We start from the raw sequence: 27,045 nt of genomic DNA, 5'->3' as shown, positions 1-27,045 counted from the left end.
CCCTTCAAAAGCTTTCCGAAGCGCAGGAGGCTTCCAGGGAAAATTCAAATTAAACCTCATGTGTTTAATTTGGTACTGGAACAAAATAGATCAAAGGCAACGGGTATATATGTCCTGTAGTACTTGTGATATGCATGATGCAAATACAGAGGCAATCTTGGCAATCTCATGAATGTGTATTGACATCGCTGGATGTCAACATGCTGGGTGCAGTGCCAGCCCTAGAGGGGCACGGCGTGCGGTGTTGCGACATCGTGGACACCACACTGGTGTGCGTGTAGTACCGGCCCAAGAGGGGCCCGGTGAGCGCTGAATTATAGCGCGAGATGGCACCACGCTTTGCGTACAGTGCCGACCCTAAAGGACAGGGTGTGTGGTTGCCGGCTGAAGGATGAGGTTATTCGAGGCCATGGCACTCTGGTTGACCCGGGAGGACACATGACCAGTTAAGTCTACAAAGGGGCCCCAAGAGGGGGCTAGGGGTGGTCACGTGATTGGGACCCATATTCTGGAAGGTGGACGTGGCCAAGGGCACAGCCGGCCACACCACATAGAATATAAGCTGGGTCCCAAGAGGGACCAGGATTGTTGTTCATCCTGGGAGAAATCCTTCGTCTACGTTCTCCGTTCAAAGAGTCTCCAACACGTGGACCCAGGCCGAAGCTGTTGGTCCCGGTCATTAGTAGCAGTTACGTTGTAACTCGTGTAGTTAACCTGGTGGTCACCACCATATGTTGTTATTCTGTTAAGGGGAAAGTTACCCCGTGTGTTGGAACTGAATACATATGTTGCCTCCAAGTCTACGTCTGCGACACAGTTGAACCCATTACAAATGCAATCATTGCCCAAATGTCGTGTGACCCATATGTGTGAGTTTAGGCATTTTAAGCTGTTTCAGCAGCCCCAATTATTAAACCATTCCCTTTATCTACATGGGTATAATTATATTTTTCACAAGCATGCAGACAAATGCTGTATAAAGTATGCATACCGCAGCAGCCTAGTGTTACATTCGTAATAATGAATTGTATGTTGGGTCGCACCCCCTGTCGTGTTAATGCTTATTTCCAAACCATTATTACTGCTTCTTTAGTTCTTGAATCCACGGTCTCTCTATTTGAAAGCGGCAGCGGGTCTACGCTCACATAGGGCGCGTTCTAATGAAGTTGCGCCTGCTGCCTGTAGCTGTGAGTGGGTTCATTACCTGTCCCTGCTTTTATCAGCATCGTCCTCTTTTTGGGGTAGCTGCCATCCTGGGAAATCTGTAATTCTTCCGAGGACATTAAAAAGTCAGGTTTATTGTTCGCTGATAATAATCCACCACTCGGTGGCAGCTAGTGGGTAAATATATTTGTGGGGCATGTAAGCCTACCTGGGAAGGAGGGACAGGGAGCTGGGTGTATGGAGCTTATTATCTTTAAAATAGCCATGGGGCTTGGGCCCCAATGGCATCTCATGATCAACCGCCACTGCTCAAGACAATGCTCTCCATGTAGTTCTCCCCTCTTCTGGTATTGTGAGATATTTTGCTTCCCATGATACATATCGTGTTTTTGTTTCTCCGAAGTGGGGGGGGGGCATACCTGTGAGTCCTTCTAGGGTGTCAAATCCATGCCTCAGTGCCACAATATCCAGGAACGAGACGGTGCCATCTTCGAACCTGGAGGGTGTACCCGAGGCACAGCGAAAGAGACACAAAATGCGGTCACAACACGCGACGTTGTTGTGCTGGTGTGTTTAAAAGGCCACCTCAGGAGCCATTTCCCATTTCACGTTAGACGAACCTTGCAATGATAAGCTCGCTAAAATGACCTCATTGTTCGATCTCTGCTTATATCTATAAGATAACTGTATTCAGTCAATATTGCACTGTGCACAAAGGTCAACCGAATTTGTTTTACAACATTAATCTAATATTGATGCCAATGAATTATGTCCATAAGACTGAGCTCCAGGGTACTTCTACTGTACTATGCATAATTTGATGCAGTCTGATTAGTGTAAAAAAATCGATTTGAATTAAAGTATCGAGTTTTAAACTGTTAAAATATGCAGTCAAAAAGTGTTTTATCATTTTTCTTGCAAAATAATGATGATACAGCACTTATAATCGGTGCTAAAATTTTACTTTATGTTTAACGATAAATGATAGCAAATGTCAAAGCAATTACAGTATGTGCAGTTAAGGCGAAAGTGCATCTCATTTGAGCTGTGAATATTTTATATCGTGGCTTCTCCATATCTGCTCTTTAAGTGTAACTTAGACTCTTTGCATACAAATGCACTGAGAAAGATGAAGAGAAAACAATTACATCTCATTATGTGAGAGACTAATTGGAGAAATGCTTTTTTTGAGCACCGATTATCTGAGGTGTGCATATGCTGTGTGGGATTCCCCAAAGTCAACTTAACTAAAATTGGTTTCCTGGCGTAAAGTATCAAAACTAGCACATGGGAGACAAAGCCGGCCAGTAACGGTGTGTTCCCCATTTACCCTTAGATGCTCTCCTGGCTTCTGTAGAGGACTGCTAATCGAGCTTGTACCAGCAGCACACACAAAGACAAAGATCCTCTATATCGCTGTTGACACATGTGATAGTAGTACCATGCCCCACCACTTTTGTATCCCGAGTCTTGGTGTTTAAACACTGGATCAGGTACTGATTTTTTTTTAAAAGACCGAGTCGACCTAGGGAAGGCCCAGAACTAGTTCAGATATTTGTCAGTGATGTTGGCCTTGTGTTGTAAATTAACTCTGATCACTGGGTTTGTAGCGTAATGCTCTAACCACTGCTCTAACCACTACGCTATGATAACAGCCACTATTTACCACTAAGTAACAGTGGATGTTACCATAGCGCTTGTACCACGCTAGATGCATTTTTGAGGCCAGGTGAAGTGTCGAAGGCCTGCTGGCAGGAGATCATGGGACAGACCCAGGCGACATGGGTTGACTGACTGAGCTGACTGGCTGAGATGATTGGCAGATGCACCAAAGACAAATATCCCCCATCTAGCCTAAATAGACTGTTGGGGAAGTGCTGTTAGTGAGCACCTATGAAGGCCGGCATGGCACACGAGGGGGTGGGTGTGGTTTTGGCTACCATAGTCTGATGAGCTCCCCCCTCCCTCTCCCTCCCCCCTCAACTCGCTTTTAAGGGATTACATCTTGAATCATTGCCTCACTTGATACAGCTAATCTGGCTGTGACGGTCCCACCTGATGACGGAGACTTGTGTTGCCTCCGAAACGTCGTGATTTTTGTTTTTATTTTATTTTACTTTCTACGTGACTTTACCGAAAAAACCTAAGAAGAAGGGTGTGGTTTTGTCTCCCTCGTAGCGATGTTTACACACTGCACCAGGTACTGATTTGAGGCTGAGTTGACCTTTCGGAGGCCCAGGACCGGTCCAGATAACCGTCACTGGTGGTGGGCATAAGCGAGAATCGAACCTGGATAGCCGGGTTTATACCGCAGTGTGCTCACCATAGAGCCCAATGCATCTCCGACCAGGAACACATTGCCAGTGAACTCAAACACGTACGCCAAGCTCTTAAGGCTAATGGTTACTCCGACTACACAATCCGCAAGGTCATCACTCCAACCGTCAAGAAGGATCCTGCTGAGGAGCCTTTCAAAACCATCACCTTACCCTACATTGCTGGGGTCACAAAAAAGATCTCCAAAATCCTGATTAAACACAAGATTCAGGTACGATTCAACACAGTACATAAAATCCGTGATCTGGTTCCGTCTGTAAAAGACGTGGTTCCAGACATACAGTACCCTGGCGTCTACAAACTAAGTTGCCTCTGTGGTAGCAGTTACATTGGAAAAACCAAACGACATGTCTCGGACCGCATCCGTGAACATAAAGCTGACCTGAAACACGGTAGGACAAACACCTCAGCCGTGGCAGATCACTGTTACAATTCAGTGGGTTCACATGACATTGACTTCTCCAAGACAGAGGTTCTCTGTCTTGGAGAAGTCTGTCTGCTTGTATGTCGGTCTATAGTTTTCTAGTTAGATTTTTGTTGCTATTTCTTTTATGCCTGATGATTGCTTGTGTTGCAATCGAAACGTCGTAATGTGTTGTTTTATTTTGATTTATTATTTTATTTTTAGACGTGACTTAACCGAAAAGAACCAAAGAATAATTCCTGCAGTCACGAAAGCTCCCAAATTAAGATTGAACCACTTCTACGGGGAAGTTTTAAACTTATCCTTTTTTCTTTCTGGCTATTTGTTCTCTCTGCCTGTGTCCTCTCCTTGAAATTTCACACTTAAAATTCTAACTTAGCAAATTTTGAAACATGTAATAAACCAGGCTATGCGTTAATTGTGTGTTAACCGACTTTCTGTGTTGTATTACATCACATTTCGATAATTTACTAGGTTATTTAATTTTCGTGTGCTTGTCTCCTAATTTTCAGGCTTGCCTCCCGTGCCGCGTTTGTCCTAATTTTCAGGTTTGCCTCCCGTGCCGCGTCTATCATCTCACTTACAATAGGAGTACGTTGGCGTGCACCCATTGATCTCCCCGCCCTCTCCCTCCCCCCGTCCCCTCCCCCTCCTCTCTATATTTAAGGGACCGTCACAGAAACGACCATCTCTTTGTGCCGATTTGTGTCCTCTCTCTGTGTGCCGTTGTGATGTCTGTCTGCTTGTATGTCTGTCTATAGTTTTCTAGTTAGATTTTTGTTGCTCACACAGCCGATTTGTGTCCTCTCTCTGTGTGCCGTTGTGATGTCTGTCTGCTTGTATGTCTGTCTATAGTTTTCTAGTTAGATATTTGTTGCTCACACTTAAAATTCTAACTTAGCAAATTTTGAAACACGTAGTCAACCAGGCCATGCGTTAATTGTGTGTTAACCGACTCTCTGTGTTGTATTACATCACATTTCAATATTTTACTAGGTTATTTAATTTTCGTGTGCCTGTATACTCCTCTCTATGTGTGCCGTTGTGATGTCTGTCTGCTTGTATGTCGGTCTATAGTTTTCTAGTTAGATTTTTGTTGCTATTTCTTTTATGCCTGATGATGATTGCTTGTGTTGCAATCGAAACGTCGTAATGTGTTGTTTTATTTTGATTTATTATTTTATTTTTAGACGTGACTTAACCGAAAAGAACCAAAGAATAATTCCTGCAGTCACGAAAGCTCCCAAATTAAGATATAATTATTGCAACTGCACTAAACTTTGTGGTATGGTGAGACTGGTCCTTTCCATTTGCATGTGGAATTTTCACCACTGCTTCAGAAATGAAACAGATAAAGCACACCACCCCACACTCGCTTTGAGCATGAACTGAATTCATTTTAAATGTTTTATTTTGCTGTATTTACTGTTTTTGTTTTCACCAAGGAGAAAAATATGTATGGAGAGCACTATGCAATGGACCCGGCCACCCGAGTTCGATTCGATCATTCTCAGCCATGGCTCATATCAGTGGAGAGTGATATCTGAACGGGGATATCGAGGGCCTCTTCATCCAACCTGTACCTTGTCAAACTAGCCTCACAACTGAGAGGGCATGGGGAGGCCTTCTTCCAGAAGCGGATTAACAAAGGGCTGTAACATATTTATTATTGCTATTATATTAAGGAGATTAAATTGAAAGCCGTCGGTGTGCCGTCAGCGCAGCGTCTGTGGAGGTGTGGCGTTTCACATTACAATACTCTAAGTGCAGTGGGCTGTCGCAGTGCACTATTCATGGCTCTCATCAAACATCCCGCTCCAAATTGTTTTGTCACAGCCCCCCCTTCCTTCCACCATGGCACTCCCCCAGGCTTCAGCGTCAAAGGTCACGATGTACATCTGGTTGTAACATGTGCGGCAAGTTCTGAGCCTAAGGAGCATACACATATGTGCAGAAAAGCAGGTGGGCAAAAAGAAATGCCACATGTGTCATGCTCGTCTTGTGACATGTGAGTCACGTACAAATGAATGGCATTAGTTGTGCCCTATTTGTTTATTTGCTGAAATGGCACTGTTTTACCTTGATTGTACATTCACTGGGTGTGCTCCTTTGCTGTCCAATTCCACTTTAGCAAACACCCAGGCTTGTGACCGATAAAAACGATTTCTCATCCCACAGATTTGTGCTGTTAAACTGATGATAGAGTATTATTTATACTGGATTATGACGCAATTTCCCCCCATGTACTTTAAAGTTAAAGTTGGGGGATGTATTTTATATCCCCAGTAGGTGTGTACGTGTGACAAAATTTTCATAACTTTGTTTAGACTGGGCACAATTTTAGGGCACTCTTACTTTTAGGAGCATCTCATAACCCAGAGAATGCACTATATTGCTTATTAGCTGTACTAAGTGTCATTACAGCTGTGGTGTGATGTGGTTCGCATGGGCCCATTTGCAAGGAATGATATGGGCCCCGCCAACGAAGAGGGTGGGAGGGGGGCCCTACCCTGGGGGGGCCCCCCCCCCCACCCTCTTCGTAGTCCAGCATGTGGGCCACTCCGCTCCATGAACCAGTTGGACCACCTGCACACTTGATAGCTACATCACCGCTTTGCATTGCTACAATGCAGTTTCTCATTAATTTACTACGTACTGTTTAATGATTCCCATTGACATTTTGTTAGGATAGAAATGCAGCCAATTTTTTGCTACTTCCACATTAGTTATCAATAACTCACTTCATTTCTGATTGGCTCTCAATAAAATCTACGTGCTGTTATTACCTAACATGTGCATACATTAAAATCAACTGAAATAATGAATGGTTACAGCACTAGTTACATTCTTAAGTATTCCAGTTTTAAGTACAAAAATAAATAAGCCCTGTATAGAAAAATCCATAAAGATGAAGTTATCGATATTGAAATATTATGCACAGTTATTGCAATGCATTACGTGAAAATAAACTTGCAGTCAAACAATAACGAATGATATAAGGGAGTAAATTAGAATGTGCCCAATTATAAATCATGTAGGGGCGGTGGAATGCCCTAAAGGAATATAAAATTTATTCACAGCAACATTTACAATAGTTAGCGATTTACAAACAATGCTCACTTAATTAAAGGTTTTAGCTAACATTTTATGCTGAATTTTATTTTACACTATTGATTAAATTATCTGCCTGCTAATTTAATTATCGTGGTTGATGGAGCAGTAGCAAAGCACAGATTTTATTGCTGAGATCGCTACGCTGGCATTGGAGCCTCCCCTGGTGGCACCGTGTGCCAGGCAATGGGGAACGAGCGAGCTTCGCTCGGGCCCTTCACGCTATCGATCTCCACCACCCGAAGCATGAACAGCAGCGTGACAAATGGTGCATACGCGGGGGATCAATCGCAGCCCTCTCAGCCACCCCAACATTCTGGACGGACGGTCTTTTCACCGCCACTGGCAGTTACTGCCGAAATCAAAGCCAGGAGCTGTCATCGCATACAGTGCATTAGTACGATCGCGACTGACTCGGCCAACAAAGCTGTTGCAAAACAAACCATCTGACAGTTGGCTGTGCCTCAGGACATATTCCATAGCATTTGATTTCCAATAATTTCAGCAGTTTCTTGTCTGTCGCATGTCGATAGGCACGTAACGATGCATCGAGTCACTCATTAACCTCAATTCCTGTGCTCAACATGCATTGAATCACATGTGAAGATAGAATATTCATGATACATGCATATGATGTTAATTGTATGCGAATCATATTTAAGCTAATGGGGCAAAATTTGAAAAAGAGAGAAATACTAAATTCAACGGTAAAATTGAGACTTAAAAACAAAAACAAAATTTAATTGAACCGCGACCCCAAATTGTGACAATTTGTTCAATCACTGGACGAAGGAATCATTACACGTCTCCTAAAAATGGTAAGAGGACCGGCTTGTAATCAGCAATGTGCATTTGTCTGCAAAATGGTCATTCGTTGTTGAAATATATTGCAATTTGGGGGCAATAAACATTAATTAGGAAACCTTAAAAGGGAAACGCATGATTGTAAGCACAACCTAGTCAAGAATGCCTCAAAATATATTCTCCTCCAACATTGGTGCAAGGTTCCCAGTTCCAGTGCTTGGTAATTTCGACCAAAACATAAAGGTCACTGTTACCCACCACCATTGAACACTGTTTAATAGCTCTAGGATAACCATCAAGGCTGGGAATACATTCATGCATTGCCATATATTGTTACTGGTTGGATAAATACTTTAAAGAGGGTGTGGAAAATTCCCCTTACGTTTCTGAGATAACATTTTAATGCGTGCAAATTGCTCTTTCCTAAGCAACATATTGCTGAAGATGAGATGTTCCTTTCCATTCAATATTTACAGCAATTGTGAAACTGATATATTAAATGGGGAGATGATCACCGTTAAGATGAGGGGAAAAAAGTCATGCCATCCCACTAAGGGAAGGTAACGCTGATAAAGCTTAGATCCAGCAAACAAAATATAAATACATCTACGTTTTGTATCTGTGACAGAAGACAATTTGCAAGCCATCATATCAATTGGTGACATTTGCCATATTTTTTGGAGGCGTGACATTTGTAAGGCCGTGACATTTTTTGTCAAGTGAGGTTTATTTTTATTCACGTGCAAATTAACACATCTGCTGCTGTACTTTGTAACCACTTAGCCACAGAGCATGCGTGTATATGTCACCCTCGTGTACATCGATGATGAACAATACATTGCGTGAAAGATTTCAGATGGAGAAAAGTAGGGGTGGAAGCATCCACTCCCACTGCAATTCAATTAAGTTTTTGCAATAGAATGATCACAATTCAATTGAAGAATATATTTGTTTCATTGTGGTGAGTGCAGTGGGTCATTTAGTGACTACATGCACCACGTGAACTCACTGCACAACGCAAACAAATCGAATAAACATCAATGCTTACTCATGCGATTCGGTGCAAGTATCATGAGCTAGAAGAATTGACATTTGATTAATCGATGCATCGTTACACCCCTCGAGAGAAGCATGGAGGTTGGGGAACTGTGGCCGATAAGTTCACATCGTCGCACTTTTGCAATGATCCCCTACTTTTCAAAAGCATTGTAATAGATCAGTGGTTCTTAACCTTTACTGCAGACTGCACCCCAATGGTTCTCAATCGTTAAAAACATGTATGTTAATAAATACATAGGTTTCATGAAACAAAGTAGCTGTACTTACATGCCCGTACTTAATTTGTGTTTTCTATGATTTACCTTCTAAAAAAATCTGGCCATGTCTCGCACCCCCAGAAAGGGAATCTCACACCCCAGTGGGTGCGTGCACCCCAGGTTAAGAACCACTGCAATAGATGTAAAATACATCCACATAGAACCAGTGCAGTCAAAATAACTTGCATAATTGTAGGTAACTTGCATTTCTTGGACTTTATTTATAACTAAAATACTATACTATAGTTTGTTTATCTGACAGATTACTCCAAAAGGTAAATGCAGGAAATGCTGCCACAATTTGTTAATTCACCAACTTAAGAATGGATGTCCTGCTACGGACAAGTAAGCACACCTTTAGTCACCAATGATTTGTGTATAATAGTAGTTCTGTATATATTTAGATTTTTTTTTAGTTTTTAACTTCTAAAGTGGAATCAAGTGTTATTAAAAATGAATCTTACTACAACAAACTAGTGTAAAAAACACAATTAGCCACTTCCGCCACGAAAATAAATCACTGTTACAGCCAGTAACTGATTTCCCAAGGCAGCTTTCCAATTATTCCTAATCAATCTCCCTAAAAATATAATTTTACGTCCAATTGCACTTAATTACTGACCAATGAATTAACGCGCTTGTGGAAAAGCGAGCATGAACCACACCTGTCACAGAAGGAGTCTCGAGGAACATAGAAGTCTTCCGCAGGTAAATAAGCTGCGGCCGTGCCTCCTCCGAAGTATGCCCCATGCTTGAGTAGCAGGGCCTGGCAGGGCGCCCGAACCAGCAGGGCGCCGAGGCCGGTGGGGAACCCGAAGAGTTTGTAGAAGGAGATGGGAACGAGGTCGGCCGCGTGGACCGACAGGTCGAGTGGGGCAGTGCTTGCAAGGCTCGCGGCATCCAGCAGGACGTGCCACCGACCACTCTCTCGCGCCACCACTGCTTGGGTCGGCAGCAGGGCCGCCGCTCCCCTTTCCTGCACAGCTGCCACCCAGCGCAGCGGGTACTTTCTGCCCGTGAAGTTGCTCTGTGCCGGGAAAGCGAATAGGTGGTGGAGTTCCTTGACATCAGCAGGTCTCTCGAGCCTTTTGGAAGGCGGTGGCTCGTGACTCTGCGGCTCACCTCCATCCTGCTGGGTCTGTACACATTGGTGGCCCACTGAGGATTCACTAACCTTATCAGCAGCTATATTTCTGTTAATATCACATTTACACTTTGGGCCACAGGAGGTCTGAGCCGGGCCCGATTCTACCTCTTCAGGGGTCACTGCAAGGCATCCGGCACCAGCATTCTGTGCCAAGACACGTATGCCAATTACCGACGTGTGGTTATCTGTGAGGTAGCAAAACACACTCCTGCTCTGCCTGTCAAGCTCAGATGTTGCATCACCACCGCCATTAAAACTGCACACGTCCTCTCCGTTGGAGGGCTGTACATGCTCCGTTAACTTCGCAGATGGGTTCTTTTGTTTCCCGCTGGACCAGGGGAAACTTTCTGCCACCAATTTGAGAGCTGCTGTACACCCCGAGGTGAAGACAACGGCATATTCATCAGGGGAGGCTTTGAAATGTTGGAGGATCCTGGTCAGAGAAACAAAACATATTTTTCAAACCGTCCCTATTGTGTTCAAACAAATGAATATCTTAATTCATAATGAAGGTTTTTGTTAGATTTGCATAAATATAAATGTCTTGTTAACCCACCACCCCCAGACACAGCCAATTAGCAAAGTTTGTCAAGTTCACAACATGTGCCGATTAGTTCCTACTTCAGCACCAGTGTGTTGGAGAGTAAACCGACAATATTAACAGGCATATCGCCTGGTGAAGTTGGATGTAATTGCCAGCGAAACGTCATACTCAGTTTGTAAATGTTGTGGATTTACTCTAGTTGGTGAGTTGTATTCACGTGCAAACATTACAAATTGGCTGTGTCGGGTGGTGGTGGTGGGTTAACGACATATATATTTACGCAATCTAATCCAAAAACCTTTATTATGAATAATATTGATTGCGAAATCCTACATGTTAAATCGAATATATCTTTATGTATGGCAATTCACTAGTGAAAAGGTGATGCCTTTTAAACTCGCAATATTGTGCCACGGAGATTAAAAGAAAATATTTTCAACGGTTCAGAATTCTGCAACACATTTGCAACTCAGCCGTTGTGTAGAAGCGCTTTCTGTAATAACTTCCATCGCAATACTCGCCCTGTTTAGTGTGCCCCATTAAAATTGCAATTTCATTTTGTGGTAATAGCATACTTTATAGATGTGCTGTTGGGAAGAAAGAAAAACTCTCACTGCGGTGAATGTGCACTCCAGCAGTATGGTCCGAAACTTCAGATAACTTTTCCATTTATTTTCCAACTAAACCAATTGCGCAATTTCGCTTTTCCATTGAGATGATACGAATAAACGTGTGCGCATTAGTGTGCAACGGTGTATGTATGCATAAGTCTAAGCTGCCAAAACTCTCCGAAATCACATGGTGTCAGACCATGAAATTGCATCAACAAACTTGAAACACAGAAGCAGCCTGTGGTGACCCACCGAAAAGACAGTCCTAGCCAAGTACAAAACGTTACCATAATTGTTTACTGTATCTCGTGGCTGCTACATAGATTGGCTGCAATAATGCTAAATGCCACCTTGATAGTTCAATGCCGATTCTCATCTTCAGAATAGGGGGGGGGGGGGGGAAATCCCATATTTACCGCAGAGTTGATTAATAAAGTCCGGACACATACATCTACTTATACTGTACAGTAGTACATAATGAATATGTTGACCAGCGAATCTCAGACAGTGAAAGTATTCACCATAAACGTTGAAATGGTGTCTACAAATCAGACGCACGAAACAATTTCATGGTCAATAACTCGTGTAATTATTAATAAATATAAAACAAGGATGAATGTCGAATTATTCTTCTAAAGTTCAAATAAGAGAGAACAAACCCCACAACAATCTCATGTTATTCCCCGGTTAATAAAATATGACTGTGATGAGCACCACTAATCCATGTTGGTAAGTGATGTCTTGATAACACATTTTAAAGCAAAATTTAACTAGGTAATTCCCAAAGATACCTCCAACAGGGCAATACATTAGATTGTATTCTCACAAGAGCTAAACAAAGGTAACTCTCTTGAGAAAGCACCACCATTTCCAAATAATCTGTACTTTTATCATTTTTACTGTCATTAATATGGTGATTGTTACATTATTGCTAAATTCAACAGTATTACAGTTACTACTACTGATAAGAGAGGTACTTATACCCCAAACATATTTGAATTTCCGCAACTGATTATACTGTGCAGGGGAATAATCTAAACGTTTACGGTAATTAAATGAACACGTGTTAATCCATATAAAAATGTACTTAATGAAGAGCGGCTTACAATTTAATCACTGTTTTAATACAGTACTCTACATTGGAGATATCTGTTGGGAGGATACAACTGGAAGACAGCAGAATGAGTACATCGGAAAGCTATTGAAGGCAGACTGGAATCAAAATGATGAAATAAAGCGGCGTAAGATAGTGGGTCTAGGGTGTTTTTGAACTTCATCATGAAAAGTAACATTCCAATATGGCGAAAGAACATTTTTCATCAGCGCAAACTACTTATCATGACATTGCACAGAAACATGGTCATTAACAAACAATACAATTGAACAAAAACTCAAAGGTGCACAAAGAAGTATTGAGAGATGCACGTTTAAAATTACAATTCGAGATCTGAAGAGGAACATGTGAATTAGAGAAGATAAGCAGTTAAATATATAATTCAACGTGTTCAGAAAATTAAGTGGGCTTGGACAGGATATGTCACTCGATCAGGAATAATGACAGAGTGGTAGCCAAGGAATGGAATGCATCCAAGAGGATGGACTCGGAGGAGATGGAGTGATGAAATCAGCTCGTGTGCAGGTGCTAGGCGGATTATTACATCACTGGCTCAAGAGGGGCAGCAGTGGCTCTGGGAGGCATTCATAAAACAGTGGATTGAACGTATTTGATGTTGATTATATAAATGACAAACGAAACAGATGACATCGGTACTCTAAAGTTGGTGTCAAGAAACAAAATGTGACAAAAGAAAAAATGTAAGTTAGAAAGAGGAAAAGCATAGTAATGCAAATATTGCAAGGGGTGTTCATGGAATATTAGGCTAAATTTTGCACATTTAGTAAAAAAAATTACATTAGCTATGGTACGAAATATTTCACTTTGTATGTTCACATGGATGCCCGTGAATAGTTTGTCCACCACCAGTAATTATCTCAGGAGGGGTGTCTTAAATGTATGCAACTGTCCAACCCACATCTGCCAATGCAAGAAAATACAATAAAGTGACAACGAGACAGTGGTAGAATAATCAAATTTGAAGTTTTCGTGACTGCAGGGATCCATACTCTTTGGTTCTTTTGGTAAAGTCACGTAGGTATAAAATAAATTAAATCACGACGTTTCGGGCGCAACACAAGCATCCGTCATCAGGTGGGACAACCACAGCAAGAAACAATTGCTGAAGTGGGCAACGCTTGTGTTGCGCCCGAAACGTCGTGATTTAATTTATTTTATTTTATACCTACGTGACTTTACCGAAAGAACCAAAGAGTATAGTGGTAGAATATTTCTCATTAACTCCAATGGCTTTAACTGATGCACAGAATAGCAACCATGGAGGGTGGTTGCTGCATATTTTTCCCAGTGCAGTCCGATGACCCAGCAGTGGCTGCTTTAGAGCCCAACGATGGCTACAGATGCACCTCACGTGCGGGTTTTGTAATTCAGCTCTTCCCATGTTTGAAAAATATGTCCGGCACGGTCAGCATGAATGATTTTCCTGAGGCACTTTCACAATCACTTGCACAGCTTCTCAATCTCAGGTGTTTTTTTTTGGGAAAATGAAACAATGCTTTTCCACCGTTAACATATAGCCCTTTGAGATATTGTGAGTTGTATTAGAATGATGTGCAAGCACACATTTTTTTACTTTGCTGATGCTGCTGCTTTTGTTGCAGAAATGCACAGACAGGAGGATATTGTATACATTACTCTTATCTGTCGTGATCTGGGGGACCAATATCATGGATCCTATTATCTGTGGGGTTACCCGCAATTTGTATCCACTTATCTGTAAGGAAAAATCGCGGATAATAGGAAGCCATCCCGCAAAGCACTAAATTAATATGGCCTTAAATTGATTGGCTGACTCTCGAGATGGTTGAACAACAAGCCCTAGATCGGTAGGTAGCCTGGCTGTGGCCCGTTTCCTTAATCAATAACTGATTTTGAAAAGCTCACCTGAAGAAAAGCAGTAGAGCTATATTAGACTCACAGTTTCCTTCTGTGGCAGAGAAAAATATACACATGTCCTACACATTCCAAAATATTAAACTCACGGAGCTATATTATAGATATTAATCTCGTGCTCTTAATTTAAAAAAAAAACATCGTGCTTTCGATTTGTGTAACACAAGTACAAGATGAACGGCTTGAATATCTGCTTCCATTTATCATAAATGTTGCAGAGAAAGGTTTGTGGTTTTGGTTCCGAGATGATAAATCACAAAAAAAAATGCATTAAGCCAGAGTCTTGCTTCACGACAGGTCAGGCAAACTGTATTAATGAGTCATATCCCTTATCCACCACTTTTGCAGTCATTGTATTAAGGGTTCTTCTGTGACAGGTTTAATAATATGCATGTAATTATGCAGCATTGGATATACTGTATTTAAGAAACCGATGTGTAGGGTGTACAATGTGCATGCATACATTTCTTACATTTTATTTTAACACTGGGAAGTGTTTTTTGTTAATCAGAAAGATGTAAATGTGGGGTCAATTGTGGTTACACTAGGAATGCTAAGTGTCCTTTTTGTCATTTGCCACAATGGCGATTAAAAATGTCTATATGCCTGTAAGCAACTTTAACTAACCGCATGAAAACTGACATTCAACATCACTGCATGAATTATTATGGAGATCACATTTTCTAAGATATATATTTTCCCTCTTTCTTTATGCAATCGCTAGGCTGTGCCATCCATCATTCATAATATATGAATCACCAAGCTGGTCTAATGTATCATTTATGCAAGCACTCCCGTGCCTGCTTCAGTCAGCACACCAGGCTAACCTGCACACCCCCGTAGAAACACTTCACCCGGCTCTGGCTTTCTTTATATACGCATCTACTGCGAAATAACACGTGCCCGAGAGCGCTTCGCTCATTATACTTAAAAGTTGACGCCTCGGCATTTACACGTACACTGTGTATGAAAACCATAAATAAATGCATTTACTTGTGCCACTATCAAACAGGAATGGCTGTACTTTATCCGCTGCCTTAAATTACGTGCGGCTCAAACACTTACGTCTTTAACATCGCGGCAAAAAAACAACCCTGTCTGGGTCTCTTCCTCTGCCCCATAAGACGCGTGCAATGGTTTGGGTTCGTCAGTTGAGCCGAGTAACGTGCACCCTCTGCAAGGTGGATGTTTCTTAATTAGGGGTCTCCGTGCCAAGTCTGCATTGTGACCTACACGACGGCGGAACGTAATTGAGGGTTACAAATGACTATTGCCCAGTCACCTTTTTTTTACAATAAAATTTGAAAGGCTTTAGCTGCTCAATGGTCAATTTGTGGAAAAGTAATCAGCATGTTCTCCTGATAAAATGTATTACATGTTCAAATGTTCCTGATGTAAATAGACAAGGGCATTACCTATTTAAAAATCTAATAGGATGTTAAGAATTAAACACAGTACATGATTTGTACATTTCTCTCAATGAAAACTGTCATAAACTACCCCTAAGTAAAATACGACACATCCATCCATTTTACAATGACATACAGTACAGTGCAATTTTAAAACTAATATTAAATGCAGAACAATAAAACAGCGTTAAGATGCAATTCAATCAACAAAAAACCGTTATCTTATAGATACATAGTTATGCTGTGTGCCAGAGTGTCTGACATGAGTTTCAAGATTTGGTAATGAGAAATTTAACTTGAGCGTTATAATTCTTGGTTCTTTCGGTAAAGTCACGTAGAAGGGAAACAATAAAATAATAAAAATATAAAACAATAAAATAATAAAAATATAAAACAATAAAATTCTCACGACGTTTCGAATGCCACACAAGCAATCATCATCAGGTGTGAAAACCACAGCAAGAAAATTGAAACGTCGTGAGAATTTTATTGTTATATATTTTTCTTATTTTATTGTTTCCCTTCTACGTGACTTTACCGAAAGAACCAAGAATATGAATCCCTGCAGTCACGAAAGCTTTAAATCAAAACTTGAGCATTATTGTCAAGTTTTCTGCCACAGTTTGCTTCAGTCACGTCACTGTTTTGATTGATGGGAGTGACGTCAGGTGACATCACTGGAGGGTTATGATGACAAACCTGCGTGTAACTTTAAAGTCTTTGTTCTGATTAACAAAGCTTTCAACCTATGTCGGACAGCCCGGGACACCCAGCCTATGTGCGTAACATATTTAGTTTAGCGGTGCGCCTTCTCTTACAAAGCAAATTCGCATGTACTGCGTTACGTGCAACTATTCTTCCACGGACATTTCTAGGCACTCCACAATAAAATACTATGTTTTCCCTCTTTGTGTATGCTCCAGGGCTTTTGTATTGCAATCTTTAGGCACTCCACTATATAACTTGCATCAATATACCGTACAAATGTCCCAGTCTCAACGAGAGTGCCACTTGACAATCAAACATCACTTTACTGTGTGTGGGATAAGAGGTTCGATTTCTCATATGGTAAATTTAGTGGTAGGCAGGTGGTGGAATGAACAGGAAGAAAAGTAGCCATGAAGAATAAGTGATATATATATAAAAAGAGAAATAAATCCTTCTGAAGAACAATGCATCTCAAACATGGCTCAAGCTATAAATGCTTAGGGAACATTGGAAGCCTCCTGTGGCCGGTCATGTAGACAGAGACGGCAGGCATGCTGCAGAATACGATAGATTGATAGAGTTGGTAAAAGCTGTTTAAGACTGATATATATAGCATGCTGGGCAGTCGCCTCAGGACACACCACTTGAGGAAACGTAATGTCACCCAAAGATGGTATTCTATTTATGGGCGTAAGTGATGCATGCAATTTCTAAATATTACATTGCGATGTAATGACAGTAAGTTCATGGGGATTTTGACACATATTGTACTTCATTTAATCAAGCACATGTGCATTGTGTGCACAGGTGCATTGCGTGCCTGCTTGGTGTCCACTGGAGCATCGCAGATACCTTTTCATGCTCAACACAAGATCGTGCAAGCGTAAATACAGTGCTGCCAACCTGCTCACGAATGCTCTTCCATTGGTATTTTATGCGTCAATATTCTGAGTGTGGTGTAGTAATCAAGTGCGAAGGTTGTGACTGGACCGGAACCCACGGGCCAGTGGGGTGCAAGCACCGTGCTAGGATGAGGGGAGAAATCTGAGAGGGGGCCCCATATCATTCCTTGCACCAGGGCCCATGGCAATCACAATATGCTACTGTATACTGGAAAATGCTAATCGATGAATGGGCACCATTATATATTCACAACCCGACCATAACCTGATCAAATTATGATCTTGTAAAAAAAAGTTATTGTGGACTTGACACGTGTGACGTTTCAGCCTGATGGATCAATCTGGAAAAACGTGTACAAATTCCTGAAATTTCTGCGATATTTATAACATAGCCACTGTTTCATACAGCACTGTACATATATTGTACATTTGACAAATACAGCAGTCGCTGAGGTTTACAGCAGTGGTATATATTTGCCATTTTAAAAAAAATGTCTCAACGATTGAGAACTATGACAAAAAGTGACAATTGTTGAACAATTTACAAAATGTGAATATTTATTGAAAATGAATATATTACAAATGAATAAATGCCTCCACATTTTGAGGACTATGGCCATCAGCGGTGATAAGCATGTGCGTCTTGTTTTTAGTGTTCTATTACGAGTATCACATACATGCAAGGTACGTACCTGTATCTCACATTTTCAATGATGTCATGGGTGAATTTGCTGACATTATTATGACTGTGTGGATTACCTGCAATTGCAAAAAACAAAACATGTTTTTAAACAGTTCCATATATATGGACTATATAAATGTTAATAAAGTTTATTTAAGGAATAAATATTTGTGCGTTCACGATTAAATTGTAAACGTTTAGTAAAAACTGAAAAGACTTACATTTATAAACACAGCTTGGCGAACTAGTTAAATACCTATTAGTTTAACTGTAGTTTAATAAAATGAAGACAATTGACATGGTCGCCTGGGGAAACCTGGGCTACATTAGTGCTACAAATAAATACATACATTCTAATAAAACCCACTATAAATGAGGCACAATTTGCATTACCGAAAACATTGGACGACAGGTCACGCATGAAGCCTTGAAGCTGGCTCTCAGCATAGAGAGTGGCCCCAGCATGATCGAGATAGGTCGTACCTGCACTCCAAGACACAAGGGTAACGCTTGAATAGATACCATGCTCATGGTATGGATTAACATCATCATTCATGAATCTGGGCAATGGTTTAAAATGAAGCAACAAGACCCTCAGTAGCTTCAGCTGCACGCAAATAATAGGTTCTCCGATGTAGATTAACATACGTCATGCTTAGTAGCAGAACCTTTCGAATATTAACGTAAAGGAGCAGAACTTCTAAAGGTGTATGAGTATTATGTTCATCACTTAACGTTGATGATATGAATGCAATACCTAGAGTGAGATGTGAAGAGCAGTTATCTACAGACTGCTCCACCAATTTAAATTAATGGTTGTGATTTGGAAGCTTATGTTATATAGTTTATGTGAACAGGGTAGAATTTATGAAAGCAATGTTTCATCCAATAATTTATCAGACTCAACTAATCAGTCACCATATTGCTTATCCACTCAATAATTCACAAGAGCATTGCAAACTATGCAAGCCCCCTTTGAAAGTCATATAATGGGCATGCATGTTCTTTTGGGAAAAAAGAAATTACTCTTGAATGAAAATACTCTATTTGGCAGAAATCTCCTACAAAATTATTGCCATTAAATGTCAACGAACTACCCAAGGGTATTTAATGACACAAGTGGAAAATAATTCCATAAAAAAGTAATAACACAGCGGTATGCATTGACAAACGAGTCTGGCAGACAATTGAGATATGGATGCTAGTTGATCAGGGCTATGCTTGTCCACCCCACTCGGTAATAATACCGCGCAGTCAAATAGTCATACCTTTGTAAATGAGCGGTCACATGTCACGATATGACTGCAGGTATTGAATCATTACTTGGACTGCTGTGTCTGTAGCAGCAATATAATGTAGTAGAATTAAAGGTATTTTCTAAGTCGCTTGTTAAAATTCCAATGTTTATATTGGAAGTTATGGATGGGAGATATTTGAGCAACTTGGTGATTATATTTGCTTAAAAAAATGTAATCCCTTGTGTTCTTTTATATATCATTAATACTTTGAGAATTGTAAGATTAAAAAAAAAATCAGAAATAGCCTATAAGTATTTTATATATTTTTTAGGAGCAGAAGAAGGCCTCAATAAGCTGCTGTGGTTCACACAAGGTTTGTAATAATACTACAAAGTTTTAGTACAGTTTAAACTAAAAGCAAATGCAATTGGTTTGCGATGGAACCAAACACAACATATGGACATTTGCTTATAACTTTGATCAAGAAGCACCACCACCACCACGCAGAAGTGGATAAAAAAAACTTCCCAAGGTGGGTGGGAGGGGGGTCGGTCCAAGAATTTTAAGCCTTTTATACAGGGCCTTACACCAAATAAAATATATTTTTTCTGAATAGCAATACAATAAAAAATGTTGGTGTCTCAAGATGGGAATTTTGCCCCCCCCCCCCCCACCTTCAATGGATTTGCCACTGCTGCCAAGAAACAAAAAGGCAGATTCTGTCAATACTGTAGCAGCGAGCCAGCTATAATTGTGGTACGATCATGGCTGCATGACTTCTAGGAGCTGTGATGGGAGGATTTTTGCTAAAACCAGCAAAAGGCTGTGAAACAGTGGATTAGTGCAACACAGCATGAGCCACGGAGCTTCCAAAAGACATGACACAGCATGGATAGCAGCGGAGGGTGTGCAATTGTGCGAGTGTTCTTGCTCCTGAGTTTAGAAGCCCTTTAAATGCACATATGCTGAAATGTGCATTTTTATTAGTGATTCCAAATGGAACCATCATTCTGAATCATATCGGTATTGAGGTGAAGTTGTCAAGACCTTGTAAATATCCTTCATGACCCAATGTGACACATATCTGACAATTACCCAGGTCTGTGGTGCCACACATTATTTGTGCAGCTGTCAGGATATTTATGATTTAATGTAGAGAGTGACAATACCAGTGACACAGAGTGAATTAATCTTCTCTCCGTACTGACCTGGTTAGTGCATAGGTACACAATAACATGATTTATCTTTAGAAAATAAATTGTGGATTTGAATCTTTTAAAGCAAAATATACACAAATAATTAAATAAACCACATAAAACAAAAGGAAACACTCAACCACTGTACGAATAAACTTTAGCATGAACACAGAATGAACAAATGTTAATTATTGTCCATCAAGCTATGCTGATAAACATCTCAAATATTACAATGCCCTGCTGCCCAGTTGCATAACATCAAGAGTTCCAAAGATAACATTGTCAATGTAAAAACATATATGTCTTGGTATAAAGAAATGGTGACAAGCATGGACATTTTTACAAGATACATAATTTAAAAAGCCCACTAATTCATATATAAATCGGTGCTATGGTTGAAAGCATTATACAGTACTCAATCAAAGAGTTGTCAAATGAAATCCGATTCCTGACTCATTTCCGCCTATCATCGAATTTGGACGACAATAATAATTGTACTATGTAGTGACTGTGCCCAACTATGGAAATGTAGAATTTCCATAACTGGCCACAGAAAAAGATGGATAAGCACAGTTGCATTCTTTGAGGCGAGTAGGGTAGTAGTATTTTTTAACTATAAATAATATTAATATTGTCATTATAGACTGCCATACAGTCCCCATGGCCATATTAAGTGAGTAGGCAACCTTTATTTCAATTAGGTGAGAGCCTAATGAGACTGTCAATGCAATGCGTAGAACAGAACAACGGAAAACTCTGTTGTGGGTGAAAGTTATTTAATGATCAAAGGTCTCCATTCATTTGTCCATAATTGTATGCCAGTAAAAAAAACAATCCCCCTGGGTAAATGCATGGGAATACAATGCAGTTACCCTATAACCACTGGCAGAATAAGTACCTTGGAGTCTCTTAAAATCCTTCTCCACTATTGCTTCTATTTGGCCATCATAGCCATACCACCCTTTGGCACTGTCCAGAAACTTGGATAGGTCCAAGAATTCTCCAGCAGGGCTTTGCACGCCACTGTCCATTCCTGAAACGCCCTCAGGCTGCTGCAGGAGGAGTGTGATCTGTCAATGAGTAATTTTGGAGTAGTCATTAACATCGCGGTTGTCACATCACAACACAGCACCAACGTACCCATCAGATGTCCAATCCATTAGTTTCATACTCCAAATGTATTCGCCGTCACTTATTTAATCATGTGTCTCTTCGAAGAGGATGCTTTAGAAAACGTGGTAGCTTCAGAGCACTTCGAAATAGTTTCAAATGTTCTGCACTTGTGAGAGTGTTAGCCACGTGTATAGTTTGCGTTAAAGAGGCAACCCAAAGGGCAAATAGCTCTTGCCGACACGCGGCTGTTAGACGCGAGTTCAAAGTCACGTTAATGAGACTTTAACATCACAGGCAGGAGCCGCTCATATCGTCCTGCAGGTAACGTTAAAGAGTGCCGTAGTAACGCTCAAGTGATATCACTGGAGTGCTCGTCACTATGCCTTTAACGTATTTTTTGTCATTAACAAAGCCTCGGTCTTTGAGCTGGGAAGCCCTTGATAAACGCGGCATGCAGAAATAGCCTAGCCGAAGTGATTTCCGCAGTGGTTCACGGTTCGATTCCAGCGGCCACCCTGACCATTCACGCGGTTAGAATGAACCCACGACGCACTGTTTAACGCTTGGCAGAACCCTCCTGAAAAAGACTCGGTGAGAATTTCCTGTGGTAAACTCACATTATGGTTCCAAATACCGATCATGCGGGCGATATCGTCACAGGAGATTCGGCTCTAAAACTGTATTTTCCAGCAAATGTACCCCTTTCAATGATATAATGACAATACGGCTTTGACGAAAACCGTACCCCCCATAAATTACCGGGCAAGCTGGAGCTGACGTGGAACCGGTCAGGCGCGCACTTTGGCTCAGCTACAGCACTGCAATGCACAAGTTGTGGGTCAGTTTCCACATCAACAATCAGCATCGCGTCCACCCGGCGGCCTCCTCCTCCTGCTGTTCGCATTGACACCACGCGTGGACATCTTCAGGAGAGAGAGAGACAGAGAGAGATACGATGCGATGAGGGTAAAACAAAACAAAAAACATGGAATGAGCCTGCTGCACGCAGCTTTCAGAGGTGACAAGCGACGGAGTGTGATATGACCGACTTGTCACGCGTGCGGACCGCGAGTGCAAAGGTCAGAGGCAGGGGGAGGGGGCGGGGAGTAGTGGGGGGGTTAGTGGGGGGGGGGAGTGGTGGTGCAGCGGTTAGCGCGCTGCGCTACGAACCCGGAGACGCGAGTTCGATGCCCTGCTCACGGTCACCAACACCGGTGATAGCGATTATCTGAACCGGTTCCTCCTCCTCCTCAACACCACCTAGGTCGACTCAGCCTCAAATGAGTCTCTGGTGCGGTGTAATAAAAAAAAACATCACCGCTGTTGTAGGTAGACAAAGGCGGCCGGGCGTGGTTTGTTGGCCACCACCACCTCGTACTAACTCGCTGTCAGCACTTGCCCCAATAGTCTGTGTGGGCTATAGGGGGGAGGGATCTTTGTCTTTGTTTTGTGGGGGAGGAGGAGAGGAGGGGGGCGTAGACATCGAGAAGGGGGCGTGGCACCATGGAGTGGACGGGGGACCCGTCGCCCTGGGCAACTGCGTAACAACCCAATGGGAGCGAAGGAACGACGCCCCTCCCCCTTTACTACGGCGCGCCACTTGGGGACAAAATTCAAAGAGGGGGGGCGGGGCGGCGAGAGAAGGAAAAGGAATCGCGTTTTCGCCATGTGTGGTTCGCTCCCCGTTACACCCCCACACCCGAGGCAACGCTGAGTAGCGGGCGGCGTGCGTTCATTGCGAGTCGCGTGTTTGTTGTTGTTGTTGGCAGGGCAGCGCTCGCGTTTTGGCTGGGCTGGTGGTTGTGAGTTTTGTCCAGAAAAAAAAAATCGGCCAGGCTATATTATATATATTGAGTGGGGTGGTTTTTTTTTGCTCGTGAGAATTGCGCTCAGGGTCTAAACTAGACAGCACCTTCCCAACCCGCTGCTCCTCCTCCTCCTGCTGCTCCTTGGCTCCCCGAGAAACCTTGTCCTTGCGCAGTCATCCCCAGCCAGAACCCACCACCACCACCACCCCCCTCTTCCTTTTTGTCTTCACTCCCCCGTGCATCAACCTCCTTCCTAAAACCTACCTTTAAAAAAAAACAAAACCCCGTTTTTACCAAAAAAAACCCCGAGGTGAGTGTGTATTTTCCCATCCATTATCTTCATTTTTGTTCTTGTAATTCCGTCGCTGCTCTGTGTTGCATTTAAAGCGCTGCTGCTGCTGCTGCGTGGTCGTGTATGGGCGATGCAATGTGTGGTGATGATGATGTGATGGATGTGCGTTCATTGGGAGCCGCGCACGCGGTGCAGCGCTTAACATTGGCATCGTGACATCTCGCAAGGGGTGGAAGGGCACTTTTGTTGTACCTGTGAATATCCCAGCGTTGTGTTTGCTCGGTGTTTATCGGTATATGCATTTGTCCGTACACGCTGGGTGTTGTTATCCTCTGCTCTAAAGTGTTCCCTCTTCAACCCACCCCCTGTTTCATTTTGGAGTTTCGCAAAGTCGAAGCTTTTGCCGTTTTGCAAAACGCGCGACCTCCCTTGCTCGTTCATCACCCTCCTCCCCATCCCTCCCCATTCACCCACGTGTGATGCTGCTGCTGCTGCTGCTCCGGTGGCGACGATGGTGCTGATAGTGATAGCGGTAAACCTTTCAAAAAGACCGTACGTGTAAAACTTCACGGCACCCACCACCACCACCGCTGCCACAGTTCCACAAACAGACAAGATAGACTGACGTGACAGGGTTGACGGACGGGAACAGCATCCAGGAGAAATATCAACAACAGCAGCAGCAGCAACAGAAACGGCAGCAGCTACAACGTTGGAGTGGAGGTCGGGGTCGCCAGGGCTGGCCCTGTCTGGCCAGTGGCCCATGGCCTGGCCTATGGCCCTGAGTAGACCTCACCACCACATGGGGCCCATGGCCAACCGGGCTCTGGAAGCAATGGCTTACGCTAATTCCTCCTACACGCTGCCAGCCTTGTTTAATATGCCGGTAATTGTCTGCCCTTGTTTAATGTTATTCTTTTGGGGTTTTTTTGCATTGCCATTTGTGTCCTTTTGTGGGCCACTTTGTTTGGTCCTTTCTTGGTTCTGTGGATTTTGTTACTCCAGTCTGTATTTCATTATTATAATTCTCAATATTGACAGCTCCCCCTTGCCCCCCCCCCCTCCATCCACGTTCATTATGATGCTTTCTTCATATTTACGGTAATTGCACATTTTTATTGTGTGCATGCTTGGGCGGGGGAGGGGATTTCTGTCACCTTTCCGTTTGCTACCCGTGGTGCTGAACGTGCATGCGTTTGCTGTGATTTGCATGTGAATTGCACTGTTAAGTCAATGGGGGCTGTGTGTCGCTTTTACTGTTTCCACTGTGGTTCAGGGCCAGCTTGTGTGCCTGCATACAGTGTGCCGTGTGTATGTATATGTGTGCGTGGCATTTGTGTGTGGGTTTTTTTTACTACGGACGTAATAACATCACAGCTCTACTCTGTAACGGAAGTATACCCGTGTGAACAGGTAAAGTGTGTAGTGGCGAGTGAGTAGTATAATGTGGTCATTGTGAAACTGGGGTGAGGGGGGTGGCACCGTATTGCAATTCGTCTATATGTAATGTGCGCAAACTTCTGCTACCTGCAAAGTCTAGAAACAAAACTTTAACATGTTGTATTTACTTGCAAAACCACTATTCAATGACTAAAACGGTGTGTTTTAAGACAACGATTGTGCTTACCAAAGGTCTAAATAGAAAAGGCGATAAAGGATCTGAAAAATGATGGTCCATGAAATGCTAAGTTTCTATGAGATAATTAGGCGTTATGAGCAATGTGTTACGAGGCAGATTTGCTGAGAAGAATGCATCCATTGCTGAGTAAACGCGGTCTTGGGATGGTGTAAATCTATTTATGTTAACAGTGCATGCAGACAAATGTTCGTTACCTAACTGCAGTACTCTGTTGTGAACAACACGTAACAAAATATTATACTGTGTGCAATAGTCCTGCACTTTACTAAACGACAGTATTGTCTGCTTTTGCTGAAACTTGGGGAACCACAAACGCAGTTGGAAAACAAGGGTCAATAATGTTACGTTGTGGGTCTGAGAGCCAGATTAAGGCAACCTTCGTTTATATTTTTTCAGTGTGAATTTAGGTGCTAATTGTTGGCAAATTTACGTCAACTTTGTATTTCTAGGGTATTAAAGAGATACACAAAATGCTGGATCTACTTCTGCACAGCATAATAAATGAATAGACGTGCAGGTTTGTGAAATGTCCTTGGGAATGTCAACGATTTAAGAGGTACATTTCAGACACTTTAAACGTGGGTAAGTACTGGTACTGTATAGCCATGAAGTGGCTTTTTACTTGGGCAGAGTGTGACAAGCAAATAGGTCTAATTCACATTTTTTAAAAAAATATTTGCAAGGAAAAAGGCTCAAAATACTTTGTGATATATTCAGTACTGGGTCTAACACCACTTACATTCCACAAGTAAGCCATATATTCTAAAACTAGATCATTACCTTCAAAATATGAACCACCAAGGATTATAGGGTTTTTAAAAATGCGAGATTACCTATTTTTATAAACTGGCCTCTTGTGACCCTTTGAAAAAAATACGATTTCACAAAAAAATTCTATCTTGAATTGACTATCTTGTTACAAAATACGATGAGTGTAATCAATTCACACTGACAGGGAAATATTTTAATGAGCTCTTAAGATGTTGGACGTAAAATAATTACTCTGACGCAGAGGTGGCGTAGTTGATTCGTGACAGCACCATGAAGAAAATTGAGTTGCAAATATGAATTGGCTGCATCGTTTTCATAATTTTACATCCATTCCATATGTTTCTGTGAAATACATATTTCGAGGATGATAAAGTGTATTTTCCCGTTGTGTTCTGACAAAGGCTTTTTTTTTTATATTGGTTCCACAAGCCAAAAAGGTTATTCATGTTTTCCTTCAGAAATTAGACCATTCAAACTGTGGAATATTAAATGAAAGCTTCACCATTCCAAAGTGACAACTGTTTTTCTTTAGTCGCCATAATTATAAAAATGTAATTAATATTGTCTGGGCTTGAACATCATACAGCAGCATTAAGCACATTTTCATGGCTTAATGGAACTTGGCGTGTTAAATCGGTGTTAAGGGTCAAAGGCAATCTGAGCTCATTTTATATTCCTTTCCCGCCTAAAATGCTAATGAACTGGTAACGAAATTGTTATTCAGCAACTTAATAAGTCCTATGTACATATTATAATTTTGTTGGAATCTAGGCTATACGGACGACAAATTTTGAGCACATT

General features: G+C 41.9%; 2 protein-coding genes across 14 annotated transcripts in view; one reads left to right on the top strand and one right to left on the bottom strand.

The window, feature by feature from the left end:
* The window catches only part of MOCOS (molybdenum cofactor sulfurase), a 60,261-nt gene extending 37,138 nt beyond the window's left edge, over positions 1 to 23,123 (bottom strand). Inside the window, exons 1-7 of one of the 2 annotated variants that reach the window (XM_078605148.1) lie at positions 22,905 to 23,123; positions 22,494 to 22,552; positions 21,520 to 21,691; positions 18,581 to 18,670; positions 18,198 to 18,264; positions 9,822 to 10,736; positions 1,584 to 1,660 (exon numbers count right to left, since the gene is read on the bottom strand). In XM_078605148.1, coding sequence (XP_078461274.1) covers positions 1,584 to 1,660; positions 9,822 to 10,736; positions 18,198 to 18,264; positions 18,581 to 18,670; positions 21,520 to 21,652 — 1,282 coding nt within the window. In that variant the 5' untranslated portion in view covers positions 21,653 to 21,691; positions 22,494 to 22,552; positions 22,905 to 23,123. Of the gene's footprint in view, positions 1 to 1,583; positions 1,661 to 9,821; positions 10,737 to 18,197; positions 18,265 to 18,580; positions 18,671 to 21,519; positions 21,692 to 22,493; positions 22,802 to 22,904 lie in introns of those variants that run through there. The other variant, XM_078605140.1, reaches the window with a different exon arrangement.
* A 289-nt stretch (positions 23,124 to 23,412) lies between these two features.
* LOC144726439 (poly(rC)-binding protein 3-like) overlaps positions 23,413 to 27,045 on the top strand; it is a 96,855-nt gene continuing 93,222 nt past the window's right edge. For 11 of the 12 annotated variants that reach the window (XM_078605268.1, XM_078605204.1, XM_078605259.1 and 8 more), the window contains exon 1: positions 23,860 to 24,720. In XM_078605268.1, coding sequence (XP_078461394.1) covers positions 24,598 to 24,720 — 123 coding nt within the window. In that variant the 5' untranslated portion in view covers positions 23,860 to 24,597. The other variant, XM_078605211.1, reaches the window with a different exon arrangement.

The sequence above is a fragment of the Lampetra planeri genome, chromosome 2 (genome assembly GCF_965212315.1).
Source record: "Lampetra planeri chromosome 2, kcLamPlan1.2.h2, whole genome shotgun sequence".
Taxonomy (NCBI): domain Eukaryota; kingdom Metazoa; phylum Chordata; class Hyperoartia; order Petromyzontiformes; family Petromyzontidae; genus Lampetra; species Lampetra planeri.
This window is presented reverse-complemented; position numbering and strand designations above follow the sequence as displayed.